The sequence below is a fragment of the Gadus morhua genome, chromosome 10 (genome assembly GCF_902167405.1).
Source record: "Gadus morhua chromosome 10, gadMor3.0, whole genome shotgun sequence".
NCBI classification, from domain to species: Eukaryota; Metazoa; Chordata; class Actinopteri; order Gadiformes; family Gadidae; genus Gadus; species Gadus morhua.
This window is the reverse complement of record NC_044057.1, coordinates 24,461,598-24,478,285: the sequence shown is the minus strand read 5'-3', so window position 1 is coordinate 24,478,285 and position 16,688 is coordinate 24,461,598. Positions and strand designations below refer to the sequence as shown.

Genomic DNA, 16,688 nt, shown 5'->3' with positions numbered 1-16,688 from the left:
CAGGTGAAATCTATCCTCTAGTGACATCACAAATGGATAGATCAGCCCTAGCAGTGGGTCAAGTCCACTTGGTAGGCTGGTCAGTTGCTCTATCCATCATGCAGTTGCGTGGACACTCCCCTTTTTGATGTCACTAGAGGGTCGATTTAACACTTGAAAACTCTGAACACATATTAGGTAGACACACATAGCACAATGCACAGTGGTGGCAAAGCCACAGAAAGCGCAAAAAACATCCAAATATGTGCAAGTTAAATATAGTCTTTTGTTGCCCCTGCCAGGGTGACATTGGACACATGGTATGATCCAGATGCCTCGGACAACAGCCTTCCGAGTTGCAATTTGGGAAAATCTCCCAGCTTTCTTGCGGCATTTCACGGAGGAAAACCCTCTTTTGGTCGGGCCCCTTCTGAATTCTGAGAGAACACCGAGTTCAGTGATGACGCTCTCAACAAAAATGCCTGTGCCCGTAAAGAGATTCATTTTCTTTGTATTTGTACCACGTTGGTCATTTTAATGTCAATTTTTAATGCTCTTACACACTTGATTACATTGCTTCTTTATTCCGGTCACCAATGCATGCATTACATGGTCTTGCTGTGCTTGCAATACAATGTAAAGTTGTGTTGTTTGTTTTTCGAGCTGGTTTGCTATAAGAGGCTAATGTAGCTAACAATAAACAACGACTCAATTTATGACACAATCACAAAGGCGAACGGGAACGCTATATGCAACTTGGAAGGCTGGTGTCCGAGGCATCAGCATCAAACCTTCAGTCAGTTGGTGTTCCCCTTTATTTAGTTGTTTATCTGAGGCTTTTAAACAAAGTGACATACAGTGAATTCAGATACATATCATTACAAAAAAGGGGGTTAGGACATCTTGCTCAAGGATATCTATAGTGCAGACATTGGGGTACAAACCCAGAACCCAGAACCTATCCTGAAAACTAGTTTGAAAAACGTTATGTTCAGGAACTTCAATAAAGCAATGGTTTGGTAAGTATTGGGTCTAAATAATTGTTATTAAATCCTATGCTCCTCTCTCTCAGTCCTGAAATATTTGTATTTACTAAGCTGACATAGTGAGTAAAGTCAAAATTATACTCAAGTAGCATAGTATAGTGCAGTTTAGTATTGTACACACACTGTGCTCTGCTACATTCTACTGCCATGTATTGTACAAACTGTCCTTAGTTGTGCAGTGTGTAGAAGTGTTTTACAGTGAGTCTTTATACATGTCTACACCGGTTATTCAATAGCTGTGAGGAAGAAAGAAAGACAGACAGACAGACAGACAGACAGACAGACAGACAGACAGATTGGGAGGGAGGGAGAAATTGGAAGTGAGGGATAAAAGATAAATGGTTATAGGGAAAGAGAGGACCTAGTTACCATGTTTCCCTGTGTAGCCAGACATTAACGTCAAGAATTTAGCACAACTGTGTTGCATGGGTAGCTTCCCGACCACTCCCCCTGTCCACATCACCAGCCCACTGGGGAGGAGACGTCCTCCTCCTCCTCCCTTTCCTCCTCCTCCACCCTCAATGAGGGCACTAATACAAATACAAACACACTAGACAACAACACAAACAAACAGCAGATAATAACATTATCTAACACAAAAAATTAAATGTTTCCAGTATATATATAATATATATATAGTGTCTAATACGTAACATAAAAAACTGGCGTTTTTGTATGTGGTTGTTTGTTGGCAAGATAACCACCATTTAATTGTACTGTAAATTGTTATATTATATTTCTTGCTTCGCATGTTATGGGGAACATGGAGGTTAGTTTGAAAAGTGCCAAGGACGATGACTCATCTGGAGAAAAATAACCGAAGTCAAAATTTCTCTGAAATACTGTTGTGTCGACCCCAAGTGGTTCCGTTTCGATGGCACAGATCTCGCCGGTTTGGCGTTGAAACCATGGACCTATTAAAGAGGGTTGAAACGGTAGGCGTCTTTAGCCAGAACAAGTGCTCCCAAAAACGCTTTTGTTATATGATTGGCCAAAACGGGGCAAGCAGGTAGAGGCATGGCCAATCGGGGTAGGAGATATTTAGTGTCTGATGTCGTCACTGCTACAGATTTGTGGGTATTTTATCAAGCGCCATTTTGATTGGCTGGTGTTTTTATCGTAGGAATCCGGTCCCATCACGTTGTCAGCCGCTAGTGCGGAGGTAATTCAAAGAAATCCCTCCTTACACAACCTACAGTTTTGATCATTGACCCACGGGTAAGTCACGTAGGATTATAAAAAAAAAAGAACAATGCATAATGTAGTTCGATTAATTCGTTTGTGGTTTATGAACGCGAATCTTGTTGGATTTACAGCGGGTTTCTTATTCAAGGATACGTCTATAGTCTGGCTTCACACTGCGGCTGTGGCCTTAGCTTGTAGCTCAGCCTGATGGCGTCTAATACGACTAAATCTATATTTCAAAGGTTGTTTTATGGGATCACTTGCTACAAGAACCAATTGATTTTAATTCACATACTCGGTAAACTTTATATGAAGTCATTTTTTCCCCATCAAAACCACACTGGGATGCACGTTCATTCTCCCGATAACCCGTGTATCCCGCACACCTCTTTCACCGGCTCCTGGATGCTAACCGGTAGAATCCTAACCTTGTTAATGCACGCATATACGAAACGATTTAATCCAAATCGCTCGAACGGATCTCATTGCACATTATTTACACATGTATCGCTCCAGACATGTAGAGCCGACTTGCTATGATACCGGGCCGTGGTCGTTTGGGAGTCCCGGACACGTGCTGGGCTGGTCGTGGGATCGGATCTGTGCCTAGCCTAGTCCGTGAACATTAGCAGGCCGGCTAACATGCTACATGTGATTTAATTGGACATGGGGAACATCACGTATATTGGCTTGGTTCTGTCCCTTTGGTGGGGATCGGCCCATGACCAGAACGGTGTTTATGCTTTAAGGGGATCGTGTAACGTATATCATGGCCTTTGTCTGGCTGCCATGCTTGCACGTAGTCTGATGCATGCTGCACGTATCCTGATTCACTGGTGTCGTTGATGTGCTGTTGATCGTGTACTGATCCGTTTAGATGGCAATCAATCATATTTTGCACCCCTTGTCTGTTGGCAATGTCTGGGTTTGGCAATCACCTGGGGCTGGACAAAGCTGTTGAGGGTTTGATTGTTTAAAAATACAGCAGACGGTGAAGTGTGAACAGGTGTGGTCCTGAGATTAAGATGGGTTTGGCAGTAAAATGCTTGTTGGGCTCTTGACGTTTACTGGTGTAACGTCTCTTGCACAATCCCAGCGTTTGCAAGTCAAACAGTTAAAATTCCGAGCTAACATAAATTGGTTTGTTATGGAAATTCGTCAGGTTGTTCTTTTTAATTTCTATTCTCTCTATTGAAACGAGTGTCTCCAAAACCCTGGCCCAAGTGGCCATCACACGAACCAGTGCTACTGGGACAGGGTAACCAGGAAGGCAAAAGTAAACCTTGTTTCTGCCTGGACAAAGTTGTCAGAGTTTTAGGTTGTATTCAGAGTGGGCTTTCTGGTGCGCCCTTACGCTGGATTATGAAAGTGCTATCAGACATCGGCTGTGATGTGGAAACATAACATTCCACAATGACAGAGCTTGTTCAGGCCTCAACCTAAAAATATGAATGCAGTCATCGGTCGGTGGCACTTTGCAGCCATGAAGGCGTCATATACTGTCAAAGTTCTATAAAAGAGCCCCAATTTAAATTACTTTTTTGTTGCATAGATTGTTCAGTTTTTCTGGAAATTCAAGGAGGTTGTTTTTGATTTCCTGTTGTCAGATTAAATGGTGTATCAGTTATCCCTAGGAGGATTTACCCCTGACACTCCGAGGAAACGGCCGTTATATCTAAAGGTTGTCATAGCAACCGTAAATGGCTACACCCAAGCTCGGCGTGAGCATGTTTTAAACGATCATATTTTCTTGTAGTCAGTCGGCTGCTGCCATTCCGATTTGGTAGAGCTCAAGTTGGGATTTCAACTGACTCCAATCCCACATTATGTTTCTTGTTCACATGGTAATCAAGTTGGAGCAAAAAAAAAAGTGAGGTTACTTTGCATTATTTCCAATATTTTCAATTTCCAATCATGTCCCTATAGAATATTTGGGTATGGTGAATTAAACTGAAATATTACACGGGAGGTGTATGCAGATGACTCGCATGCAAGAGTGTTCATATGGATGCTTGGGTGTGGCCGGATCAAGGCAGAGGTTTCTGGTTGCTTGGTGGGTCCGCTATCCTCTCTTGCTTATGTGTAAAGGCATAAAACCCAACTCTCTATAGGCCTCAGCTCCTTATCAGAGCTGAGCAGTGAGCTTGTTGCCCCATTACATTTAGAAACATTAAATATTGTTTTAATATATTGCACATAATGTCCTGCTGCGTCCCTAAAGCTGTTTTCTGTTTATCTCCCCCCTCAGACTTTTCCAGCTGACCAAAGAAATGGTGATGGAGAAGCCCAGTGCCCAGCTAGTGGGGCGGGAGTTTGTGAGACAGTACTACACACTCCTCAACCAGGCTCCCGACTACCTGCACAGGTAAGACCCCCGCCTGCTGGACAAGGAACCAGCAGGCCCCAGCGAAATACGCGGAAGAATGCATAGTCAATCTAGCAGGTTCCTCTCTCCAGAACAACGTGTGCTGCACGGCCGAGTTCCAAAAGGAGAACACTGAAACAAATGCACGACACCGTGCACCGACGCCGACACAAGTGCAAACGTCGCAAAAACTCGATGTTTCTGGTGTTCTGGGGCAGGTTTTCTGAAAAGCTAGGGAAGGTTAGCTGGTTTAAACTTACACATACAATCGGAAAAAAGCTAAAATCTTTAAAAAAATAAATGCATTCAAAAGGGGCTGCTGAGCTATGTGGCAGCCTATAAACGTCCCATCGTACTGTAAAAGGTTCCATTACGACAGGAATGGTCTTTCTCCACATGGAGCCCGAGATGCAACAGAAATAATGGCCAGCACGGCCTGCCATCTTGGGGCATGTTGCAGATATTTATTGTGGATGTAAAGATCTGTTATGAACGGCTCCTTTCTTTATTCATCGGCCCAGGTTTTATGGGAAGAACTCGTCGTACGTCCACGGCGGGCTGGATGGCAACGGAAAACCTGTGGAGGCTGTTTATGGTCAATCTGTAAGTGGGCCGTTCTCGCTCCAGCACCCCTGGATGAAGGATCTGAGATACTGCACTGCAGAGCCCTTCCATTTCACCTATTCCTGCTGCTATAAATCAATTTTTGTCTTTCTCTCCATTTATATTCCCCTTTGTCTCAGTTGCTCCTACCTTTTTCCTTTCCCGCTTTCTTACCCGCTTTATTTCCAGTTACCTATGCTCCATTCTTTATTTGTCATCTATTCCTCCTTCTCAGTCTCTCTTGCTCTTCTTTCTATATCCCTTGTGCTTTCTATTTTTCTATTCTCATCTGTTCATTTCTTTATTTGTGTTGACTCTCCCTGCTACCCTCCAAGAATGTTCCATCATTTGGAGTCTGCTTCCCTCCCAGTATGTGCAACCATACTGACAGTTGTTCCAGAACATTCCTTGGCAGGATTACTCCTGTCAGACTCCATATTTGGCTTTACCCGTAGTAACCCATCATCTAAACCCCAACACTGAATACATGCAGTACTAGAACTCATCTCTAGGATGATATAGTAGTTCTGGTAGGTCTCCATCTTCTCTGCTCTGCCCCCTCAACTGCAGTGTCTCGCTGGCTCAACTCCCAAGTTCACCCACATTTGTGTCCCCATCCCACAAAAAAAAGATGTTTAAACAGAGGGATTGCCTGCCAACGCCGCAGAGACGGAAGCCATTCGGAAAAATGAATTTATGTTAAATACTTTCTATCACATTTGAACACCATCAAATAGCCGGAAATATGCCATTCACCCTGAAGTGCGTTGACAAAATGTTCCGGTCGAGACGCAAGACTCATCGGCGCTCTCCTCATTCCCTTCTCCAGGAGATCCACAAGAAGGTCATGGCTCTGAGCTTCCGTGACTGCCACACTAAGATCCGGCATGTGGACGCACACGCCACCCTGACGGAGGGCGTGGTGGTGCAGGTGATGGGGGAGCTCTCCAACAACATGCAGCCCATGAGGAAGTTCATGCAGACCTTCGTCCTGGCACCCGAGGTCGGTTGAAGTCACTTCCACGTCTGATGACTGGATAAATTTAGGATCACACTGGTTTACGGCTCCTACTCACTAGGAGACAAACCCCTCATCATGGGGGGGGAGGGGGGGGGGATTCAGGGATGAAGTCATCTGAATGAATGTTGTCTTGTCTTAACCTGCTGCTTAACTATTAACCCATTATCCTAACGTGCAAAAAAAACTGCATTGAAACGTTAGAAATGCAGCGCCATTCATTTCGAGGGATGTTAACAAATACCTTGCAGACCTCAGTCTTACCGAGAGATTTGGTGTGCTTTCGGAGGAGGTGCGGATAATCTATCCGTAGTCTTCATGTGTGTACCCCCACACGTTCCCAGTACTTTGAACCACCGACTCAACGTCAAGGCAAGCCTGGTCTTCCAGAACAGTACTATAGTGTGTACTGTTGAAGCCGGCCCCATCTTTAAAATAGCCTACTAGGCACAAACCTTTAGCAAGAAAAAAAGTCACTGGTTTTGCTACCTTCTTTTCTGGACGCTGAGCCTCTTATCTAGAGGTAATATGGTTAACTAAAACGAAATGCAGACTTGGATCCAGATTCACTCTGGCTTAGTAAAACAATATCCTTAGAATACACCCAGCTGCACTCTGGTTTAGTTAAGCTAGATGCAGGCCATGCACCCCAGAGTAATGAAAAAAACGACGTAAGCATCAAAGAATTCCTGGACTATACAGTTACTATCCTCAGCCCATGATTAGTGACTTTGAGCTGTGGAGGGTTTGTTGTGCCTCACAACTTCTGCCTGTCCATACAGAACCAGGCTAATGCGCATGTTCTTCCCACAGGGAACCGTTCCAAACAAGTTTTACGTCCACAACGATGTGTTCCGCTACCAGGACGAGGTGTTCGGCGATTCAGACTCGGAACCTCCAGAAGGTATTGTACCTGCAGGGTTTCCTCTGAGCGGTTTGTCGGGGACCTCACCTGGCAAATCACACAAGGTTTTAATGGAGCTGTTGGGTTTTGAAGTGTGGCTCTATCGAATTGATTTATCCATCATTTTTAACAACCTCAATGCACGCAGTGCGTTTGAAAGTAAGGGAAGGAAGGATAAGAATGTTAGTGGGTTAGGTTCAGATAGTGTGAGGTGAAGCTAAAAACTATCGGTTCTGGTTGATAGTTTGTTTAGTGCATTGGAGCCGAGTGCATCTGGCTTTCATCTGTTGTCACATAAAACACCTGAACCTCAAACAGAGCGTTACCAGGGTGTCCGATCCTTAAAAAGTCTTAATTTCATGTTTCTAAATTTAAGGCCTTAGAAAGTCTTTCATTCGTTACAAATGTCATATGCTGGTCTTAAATACTGTAACTCAAGGGTCTTAAATTTGTCGGTGCAGGACTTTTTTTTTATTTTTTTCTCGTGGGACTTTTCAGGAAGGACATGCTGTTACACTGCACTTGTACTTACAGCTTTTGAACCAGAGAGCACTGAATATCACTTTATGTTCAATAAACAGACAAAAAGTAAACCTGAATGAGTCTCATTGAGTGACACACATGCTATGCTTGGATTATAATACAGCATTCAAGGTGGCCTGTTTTTTAACAACTGGTTCAACACAACTTCTAGAATGTGGTCTTTGTTTCCAAATGTGGTTTTGACTCTTGGTACTTGGTCTTTCTGCAGAGTCTGAGGATGAGGTGGAGGAGCTGGAAGAGCGGGTTCCCTCCCCTGATGTAGCCCAGGACGATACGTCTGCCTATTATGACCAGACCCCCTGGTACGGAGCTCTTTGGATCATAACTGCTATACTGATTAGTAATGTCAACACACACTTAAATGAAATTTAATATTAACATTGGGTCGAAGCCAGTTATTATGTAGGATTGTATTGGCGGAGCCCAATGTCAGATCAACGTCCTCTGTTCTGGATCACTAACGGGCCGTCCCCTGCAGTCCAGAGCCCGTGGTCCCGGAGGAGGAGGAGGAGGAGCTGGCCGTCAGCCCCGAGCCGGAGCCAGAGGCGGAGAAGGAGGCGGAGTCGGGCCCCGTCGACCTCAAACCGGAGGTGGTCCTGGAGACGCAGGCGGAGCCCCACGCTGCAGAGGAAAGGACGGAGAAGAACCCTACCCCCGCGCCCGCCGCCGCCGCAGAACCCGCCCCTACCCCCGCAGAACCCACCCCCGCCGTCCCCGAGGAGAACCGGGTACGCCGAATGAACCGCTCAAACTGTCCTCATCGAGAAGTAGATTAGCGCTGATTTGTTTAAGGTGTTGGTGTTACTACCAGGTGGTAAGTCGTGAGTACATATAGTGACGTCCCAAACGGCCATTTAAAGAGACGTTCAGTAGATTAAAGGGACCACTCTCAGACGATGCATCTCTTTATTTCTCTATCTCGGCTCCAGAGGTGTGAAATGACGCGTGTTCTTCTTTGTGTCCTCTTTCAGCCGTTCTCCTGGGCGTCGGTCACCAGTAAGAACCTCCCCCCCAGCGGCGCCCTGCCCGTCTCAGGGATACCGCCGCACGTCGTCAAAGTAGCGCCCGCTGCACCGGTGGGTCCGCTCGCGGGAGGCCCTTGTGCAGCACAAATGTGACGCTCGGAAGCCATTTGGAGTTTAACTCCCTGGTTCTAGAAATGCAATTTTGGTTCGGCCGTTGTTCGGACCAGTAGATACCGTCTGCGTGCTCGGCACGTACTTTCCTTTGTCGTTGGTTCCTTGCTTTCCTCTGTCGTTTTCACTTTAGTGAACACATGAATAGTGCAATGCTTCACCTCGCGCTCTCTCCTCGCTCCCTCAGGCCCGAGTGGAGGTGAAGTTGGAGTCTCAGACAGCAGCACAGCGGCCACAGAGGGACATGAGGCCCCGGGAACCCAGGCCTGGAGGGCCCCCGCCGGTCAACAGAGGGCCACGGCCAGGTACACGGCTCTCCTCATCACTAACGCCATCACAACTTGTTGGGAATACCGCAGTAAAAAAAAAAAAGGAAAGTGCATACTGTTGCATCAGGCAGGTGCTCTCTCCAACCGACTTGAAGATATCTTTGTCTTCCTGTCCCTACCCCCCCCCCCCTCTCTCTCTCTGTGTCCCTGTCCTGGTGTCCTTGTGTCACATATATCCAGTGTCTGAGGGGGATCATGTCTCGCCTTGAATTAACAAGCTAGCGTCTCAAGTGAAGCTGTGATTGGAGGTTTCTGACGTGTGTGTTTGTGTGCCTCAGTGCGCGAGGGCGAACCGGGTGAGCCGGAGATGCGGCGCATGGTGCGGTACCCAGACGCCCATCAACTCTTTGTTGGGAATGTCCCCCACGACGTTGACAAGTCGGAACTCAAGGAGTTCTTCGAACGTAAGTTCCGTCCATTCTCGGGAGTTGCTGAAAAGTGCCCTTTTGGTCATGCAGTGCTAAGACACTAAGCTCACCGGAATCATGTCGTCTGTTGGTTAATTGGACCGTATCCCCCTCTTCTGCACGTGTGTAGAGTACGGTACAGTCCTGGAGCTGAGGATCAACAGCGGAGGGAAGCTACCCAACTTTGGCTTCGTGGTGTTTGACGACTCTGAACCCGTGCAGAAGATCCTCAGCAACAGGGTAAGAAAACGACAAATCTCTTTACGGCCTCGGGGGTCAAGGGTCAGGGGCGTGTGAGTAACCGCAGTGTAGAGTAAGTGCCGTCGTCGTGGTGTTTGTAACACCGTCCTCTACCTCCCCTCTCGCCAGCCAATCAAGTTCCGCGGTGACGTGCGTCTCAACGTCGAGGAGAAGAAGACCCGCTCGGCCCGCGAGGGCGACCGGCGGGACATTCGACCCCGGGGCCCGGGAGGTCCCGGGGGTCCCAGGGAGAGAATAGGCGGAGGCGGGCCCCGCGGGGGCATGTCCCAGAAGCCCAGCTTTGGTTCCGGCCGGGGCGCCGGCCCCGGTGAGGGACGCTACGCCGGCCCCCGGCAGTGAGGGAGCCCTCGGTGTGTGGTGGTGGTGGTGGTGGAGGAGGAGGGGCCCCCAGCCTGAGATGAAATACTACCAGGGGTTTACAATTGGTCCCAAACGTTGTTGTTTTTTTGTTTTTACTTGTCGGGCGCAGCAGGTAGACGGACGGGTCGCAGGACAGTAAGCATGGAGTCAGGTGCAGCACCGAGCCAGTACAGCGTCAGAGGGAGTGTTAAGGCCCCGTCCCATTTCTACCCCTTACCCCTCCCCCTTACCCCTCCCCCTTGTTTTGAAGGGTTAAGGGGAAGGGGGAAGGGGTAGAAATGGGATTGGGCCTTAAGTGTCTCCGTGGCGTCACCCACCCCTCCCTCTCTCGACTAGCCCAGACCGAGCTCTGCATACTACCCTGTGGTACTTGGTTCGAGTGTCCTGCTCAGTATTTGACCCTGGTTTTGTCCGAGGGCCTCTGCTACTCACCCCCAGCACCTGCTGAAGTCTCCCGTCGGTCTCTCTACATCTCTCTAAAGGAAGATGGCTGATGTTCCTTTCCCTCCCTCGTGCTACATCCCTCCTTCCTCTCCCTCCAACTCTCACAGATCACCTGGACTTTCTCCGTTATATTTGTTCCTTTTCTCTTATTTTTATTTTTCACACCGAACTCAAAATTTGTTAAGACGAAGAAACAAATTTAAAAAAACATGCATACATGGGAATAAAAAAGGATAAATAAAAGCCAAAACTACTTGAATTGGGGATTTAAGAACCCAGATGTGTTCGCGTTCTCTCCCTGTTTCTTAAAGGAACGTGTACTTTACTGCTTGAGCAATCCTGTGTATTGCTGCCTCCATCTGACTCGGATGGACCTGTCCTGTCTGTCATCTATCTGGTTTGAGAAATGGAAAACGGTTGAGCTGTTGCTGTTTTTGTTTTTTTGTTTTTTTATTTAGTGGTCTGACTCGTAAAGGCCCCGTTGTTGACGGCATTTGAATGAGTCCTGGAGTATGTATCAAATCTTGTTAGCCTTCTACTACCGATGCACTTCATCAATTTGTCATGTTTGAGAAAAGAAAAAACCAAGCTTACCCACCGATGAGAGAACTAAATAAAGTGATTTACTGTTCTAAACATTTGTCTTGTGAACTAATTTGAGTTTTGGGGTGTTGTGTGTGTGTGTGGGCTTTCACAACCTTTTTTTTTTTTTGGCTGAAAAGTCGTACAACCTCAATAAATTCACATTTAATGGTATATATGCGGGTGGTATAGGAACCTTTCTCCGAATACTATATTGGAGTTAAAAATGCAAATTATGCCTCTATTTAATTTTCAAATGTGAGCCTACCACATAACCTTGGTGGTACATTTTGAGTTGTATTCAACCATTTAATGATAATTCAACACAAAAGATGGTCCATTGAGCACACAGGATCTACAAAACCATCAGCCGAGAGGTACTTGGTAATTTGAAAGAAAAGAGCATCTTAAAACCTACATCTTGCCGGGTGGCTCTGTGATGCAGTTTCTGCACAGTATTACTGGCTTCTTAATGGCGCATGTAGGACAGTCGTTTTGTCGCACTCAGGGACACCAACGTCTGTACTTTTGTTTCATTGAGTTTAAAATCCCTCGGGACAATACTGTCGGACCTAATGTATTCGCTCGGGCTACGTGTGTGTATGTGAGATGTTTGTGTGAACATGTGACGGTGTTTTCTGTGTGTCCGGGTGTTAATGTGTGGATTTGACTACATTTCCCTGGGACTTGTAAGAGAGGGACCTTTTATTTTTTATTAAATAATTCTCACATCAATACGTCATATGAATATGTAGGCCTACCACATATACTTTAATTTGTGTTGCCTAGTAGCGCTAAGGCTTTTATTATTAAATAATCCTTACACACATCAATATGAATATGTACCACTGTTATTTTGTATTGTTGCCTCATATCGTAAGGATTATAATCTATGATGGTGAAAGACGTAAGGCAGAGGGGCTACTTGGTGCATTTCGTCATGTGTGCACGTGACGTCACCCGATTTCTATTTCTGAATCTTCAATTTAGCTTTTTCTATGTGTGATGTGTGTGTCCAATGTTTGTGTATGTGTTCGAAAATGCGTCCTGTTTGCTTTGGCGTTTGTGTGTGCAAGCAATCAGCCACTGCTGGAGCTTCAGTCTAATTTGTAGGTCTTCATGCACATCACCTTCTAAAAGTAAAACATACAACTCCAGAGAGCAAGATGTTCTGGCAAAGTATTACTACAAAGGAGATGTGTCTATACGATTATAAATAGTGACTATCTTGTGAACGCTCTCTGTCAAGCCCAAACATGAATTAATGATGCAATATAATAGTATTCAGTATATTCTTAATTTTTATTATTATTTATTTTAATTGAAACAAAATGAATATCTTCTATTATTAATTACCACTGTTTGTCTAACCACGTTTGCGCCACATCATTTTATTTAATCACAAGCCGGCTAAGTGACTTGTCAGGTTATAATGTCAGCATGTAAATATGTTGTTGGCTTTAATAAATGCATCGTGACATTGAGTGAAATAAATGGCGTTTACTTTCCAGAGACTTTCCACACACTGTACATCACTTTAAATGAGATGCAGACAGTGTTTTGTGTGTGTGTCTCAGTGTGTGTGTGTGTGTGTGTGTGTGTGTGTGTGTGTGTGTGTGTGTGTGTGTGTGTGTGTGTGTGTGTGTGTGTGTGTGTGTGTGTGTGTGTGTGTGTGTGAGCTTGAAGGCGTTTATGTGAAACAGCATGTAACCTGTCAAAATCACCAATAAATCTGCCCCTGATCAGTGTAGCGACTGGATCAACATGGCAAACAAACAAAAGTATTTTGTAGCTCCCACAAGATGTTGATGTGCAGAGCGACAGAATAATCATAGAAAGAACACAACCTGTGGCAAAGATTTTTTCATATTTTTTTTTAATACTTTTTCTCGTCATTACACAGATCCTCTAGTCGAGAAACAGAAGTTATCAGATCAAACCCGACAATCTCGACAATATGTTCAAAAACAGGTAAAGAGATTTTTGTTCAGAAAACCTTTAATCGTTAATAGAATTAGTATTATGACACATTTCAATAAATATTTCGATATATACAGAAACAGCAGAAACGCTACATTCTTTTTTCTCTTCAAATCGCTTCACTTTTTTGTACAAGCCAAAAATATCTGCCATTGTATTGATATTCATGCAAAATATTGAGTGTTTTTTAAGATTAATGAAAAATAAAACGGATTTGCTGTACGTTTTCCCATCCTGCTTCGAAGTGCACTCATACTCTGAGCTTCGTAAATTGCAAATTAAACGGGTCTACTTTGTAACAATGCGTACACAACAAAAGCAAATAAAGCTAAATTAAGGCCATTCCAATGTGTGCAAAATAAAATAAATTAAATATTTCTTAACGATAATATCATCAACAATTTCTTTCTTCACTGCAGTATAAGAAGACACCGTATTTCACCGTGGCCCTCAGTTCCATAAATAGAATAAAACTCCAACACAAGCCCCCAAAAAAAGGAATCACTAAAATCGATAAACCATACCATGCTAATTGATAAAAATCGTGTCTAAACGGAAAGTCATAAGCCCTGCTCCAACACCCTGGCCTCCCCAAACGTATTTATTTTGTTTAGTTGGTACATTTCACATTGAAACTTTACCCTTTAGAAACCCAGTTGCTAGGTCTATCTTGTAGCATGACCCCCCCCCCCCCCCCCCCAACCCTACACACGTGTGTACGCACACACACACACACACACACACACACACACACACACACACACACACACACACACACACACACACACACTACTATCACACCCCGCCCTCTTCCCCAATACAATTATTAACAATTAATATGCAGATGAGGCCTACAGGTAAAAGCTCAATATTTTCTATGAAAATTCGCTGCTGATGAAGTCGTCATGGAAAATGGCGGTTGAATGAATGCACAATATGCGTAGGTCCTTATTCATTTGCATATTCAACCCCATATGGCACATTAAGATATGTACGTATGCTTTAGACAGGGCGGGTCGGGAGGAGATGGTGGGCTCTTCCCCTCCCCCTGCCCTGCAATGTTTATGGCACGGAGACTCAGATATGAATCATTATAATTGGAAACTGCACTTTAGCTCATCGCCCGCACGGAATCGCCCCGTCAGCTGAACGGGGCAACGCGGGCCACTCTAGACCCCAGTCCTGCGCCTTCCCCTCCTCCTCCTGGCATATTGAATGAAATGCATAGTTTTGGCAGAATCGATTACCTCATCCCCATCCCAGTTCCCCCATCCCCACCCGCCACCCCCCCCCCCCCCCCCCCCCGCCCCCATCTTCCTCCCCAGTTTGTAATGCTGGAATGTGGGTTAGCTTAGCTTCCCGTGGCTAATGGGTCTTATGCTAGCATGTGGCTTAGCCCTTGGGGTAACTTCTACATGCTACAGGGGAACCGATGCAAAATATACATTTATATCGAGGCAAATCCTGTCTTGTGTGGCACAGAGCAAGTATAAATTAAACTTTTTTTTCATATATATATATATATATATATGATTTCTTTCTCGTTCCACCCAAGGAGTGTTATTGAGCACTAGTTCATACAGCTATAAATAGTCTTAATTGTGTTTTTTTATATGCAAATAAAAAAGTTTTTTTCTAGCAAATCAGCACAACTTAACAAATTAGAAAAATAACAAATGAAAAGGATGAAAGAAAAATAACACCCCTATACGTTGGAAACAGAATACTAATTTCACATATTAACAATGACATGACTTTGTTCAACTCTTTTCCCAACCACAATCTGTTGTCCCATTAAAAAAAACGCAAAATAAAAGAGGAACCTTCAGTTACTAATATAACTTATAACATAACTTATCACCACCTCGCAACAGTGAATGGGCTGCACGTGATCCATGAAGCTGTGGAAGGAGACAGACTAGTGGTGGAAGATCAACATCACCATCAGGTCGGTACGGCAGCCGTGACACCGGAGGGCGGGGGAGCGAGAGCGGGAAAGGCAATGACATTTAAAATCAGAACCACAACAAAATAAACAAGTCTTTGGTTCGCAAAGCAAAAGAAGCAGAGCTGCACTGCAGGAGCGGGGAGGAAGTCTGAGGTGGCTTGAAAGAGAAACTGAAACCAGGCATGAGAAAGCTGCTGCCCTTGAAAGGCCATGCCAGCCTCAGTCCGCGGGCGGGGCGGGGCTGCCCAACGCCGTAGCCCGCGAAGCCGTACTGCCCTTTGCACACCCTCATCCTCCTGCAGAGAGAAGAGAGAAGAGAGGAGAGGAGAGGAGGAAAAAGGGAGAGGGAGAGAAAGGAGAGGACGAGAAGAGCTGTACTTTCTGCCGTTGTTTCCTTGGACCGCAGAAAGCTTTTGGTAACTCAGAGCTGCTGCCGCCGGGGTCTCTGCTCAGGACGTTTTTAAGTGTTTCTGTCGTTTAAGCCGTTTTGTGAAGGAGGGGTTCCCTCTGATCCTCAGCACCCGGCCCTGCCGTCGTGGCCGACATGACGCTCGTTAGCAAATTGAAAGCCGAAAAGCGAATTATTTTTTTTCGAATTGCATATATTATTCTTTGCATAGAGAAGCCTGCTGCAAAGCAAAAGAAAATTGGAACCATAAAAATATGAATATGAGCGTGATGATAATTACCGATTCAGGACAGAGAATGTTCGCGAATCGAAACCACACTTAGACGCGTACACGCACCAGCACATCTTCATAGCTTTGTTACCACGCCAATGTGTATGGTAGGATGGTATGGTACATTTTGAGTGGCTGGAGAAGGTGACATCACAGGTAAGTAAGGTACGATAGTAATTTCTACTCCTCATCATCAACTCATCTAGACCGGGATAGAGACGCTATCTGGCGCTGATGGGAGGGGCCGTTTGGGGTGGCTGTGCGCGTGTAGAGGGCAGAGGTCACATTTAGAGGTCAAATCATTTGAAGCAGAAGGATGTAAACTTCGCACGTCTCAGGAATGGTCTCCACGAAAACGACCAGATCAGAGTCCTGCTCCACTGGAGGTAAGAGTTCAGAGTTCAAGGATCAGAGGCGGTCGCAGCAGAGCACAGAGCAAGGCGCAGCCATAGTGACAGAATAACGTAGCACATAAATACAAAATAAATCAATACAAAGTGTACCTAAAACAAGATGGACGCTGGGAGCTGGGAGGTGGGGGTTCAAAGAGATTTGTGACAGGGGGTGATGACATCACATATCTTGTCTTTTATCCTTGCCCCCCGCCTCTTAATGGTTTTTATTTTAATGTGTTTTCTTTTCTTTCTTTTTTTTTTCTTTTTTTTAATTTTTTTCTTTTCTTTTTTTTTTCTCTGTCTGTCTGAAGCGGTCCGAGTAGCTCCTCATGTCTCAGAGAGGAGGAAAAAAAAGAGAAAAAGCGTAACGCGATACACGCTGAAGCAGCCGATCTAGATATAGAGGACTCCATGGAGGTCCTGGTTTAATGGAAGCACCGGTCTTTAAGTCCCTTCTCATCTTCTCATTCTTATTCTCCAAAAATCCTCCGCTTCCTAATGCCCGACTCATGGAATAAAGTTT

The 16,688-nt window shown here is 45.2% G+C and overlaps 2 protein-coding genes across 2 annotated transcripts in view; one reads left to right on the top strand and one right to left on the bottom strand.

Moving 5' to 3' along the window:
* The first annotated feature begins 1,972 nt into the window (after window positions 1-1,972).
* Window positions 1,973-11,216, top strand: g3bp1 (GTPase activating protein (SH3 domain) binding protein 1). The gene is made up of 12 exons (XM_030368611.1): window positions 1,973-2,243; window positions 4,459-4,575; window positions 5,097-5,178; window positions 6,008-6,181; window positions 7,010-7,100; window positions 7,852-7,945; window positions 8,122-8,371; window positions 8,615-8,719; window positions 8,967-9,084; window positions 9,387-9,512; window positions 9,646-9,755; window positions 9,885-11,216. The coding sequence occupies exons 2-12, from the start codon at window positions 4,481-4,483 to the stop codon at window positions 10,113-10,115; spliced, it is 1,476 nt and encodes a 491-aa protein (XP_030224471.1). The 5' UTR covers window positions 1,973-2,243; window positions 4,459-4,480; the 3' UTR covers window positions 10,116-11,216.
* A 3,236-nt stretch (window positions 11,217-14,452) lies between these two features.
* The window catches only part of glra1 (glycine receptor, alpha 1), a 57,162-nt gene continuing 54,926 nt past the window's right edge, over window positions 14,453-16,688 (bottom strand). Inside the window, exon 11 of the mRNA XM_030369156.1 lies at window positions 14,453-15,386. Within this exon, the coding sequence (XP_030225016.1) occupies window positions 15,379-15,386 (8 nt within the window). The 3' untranslated portion in view covers window positions 14,453-15,378. The remainder of the gene's footprint in view (window positions 15,387-16,688) is intronic.

Bases quoted from the DNA above. Each gene is read 5' to 3' on its own strand.
- g3bp1 (XM_030368611.1), top strand. From the start codon at position 4,481: ATGGTGATGGAGAAGCCCAGTGCCCAGCTAGTGGGGCGGGAGTTTGTG. The intron at 6,182-7,009 runs GTCGGTTGAAGT...TTCTTCCCACAG, and splicing joins CCTTCGTCCTGGCACCCGAG to GGAACCGTTCCAAACAAGTT. The intron at 9,756-9,884 runs GTAAGAAAACGA...CCCTCTCGCCAG, and splicing joins AGAAGATCCTCAGCAACAGG to CCAATCAAGTTCCGCGGTGA.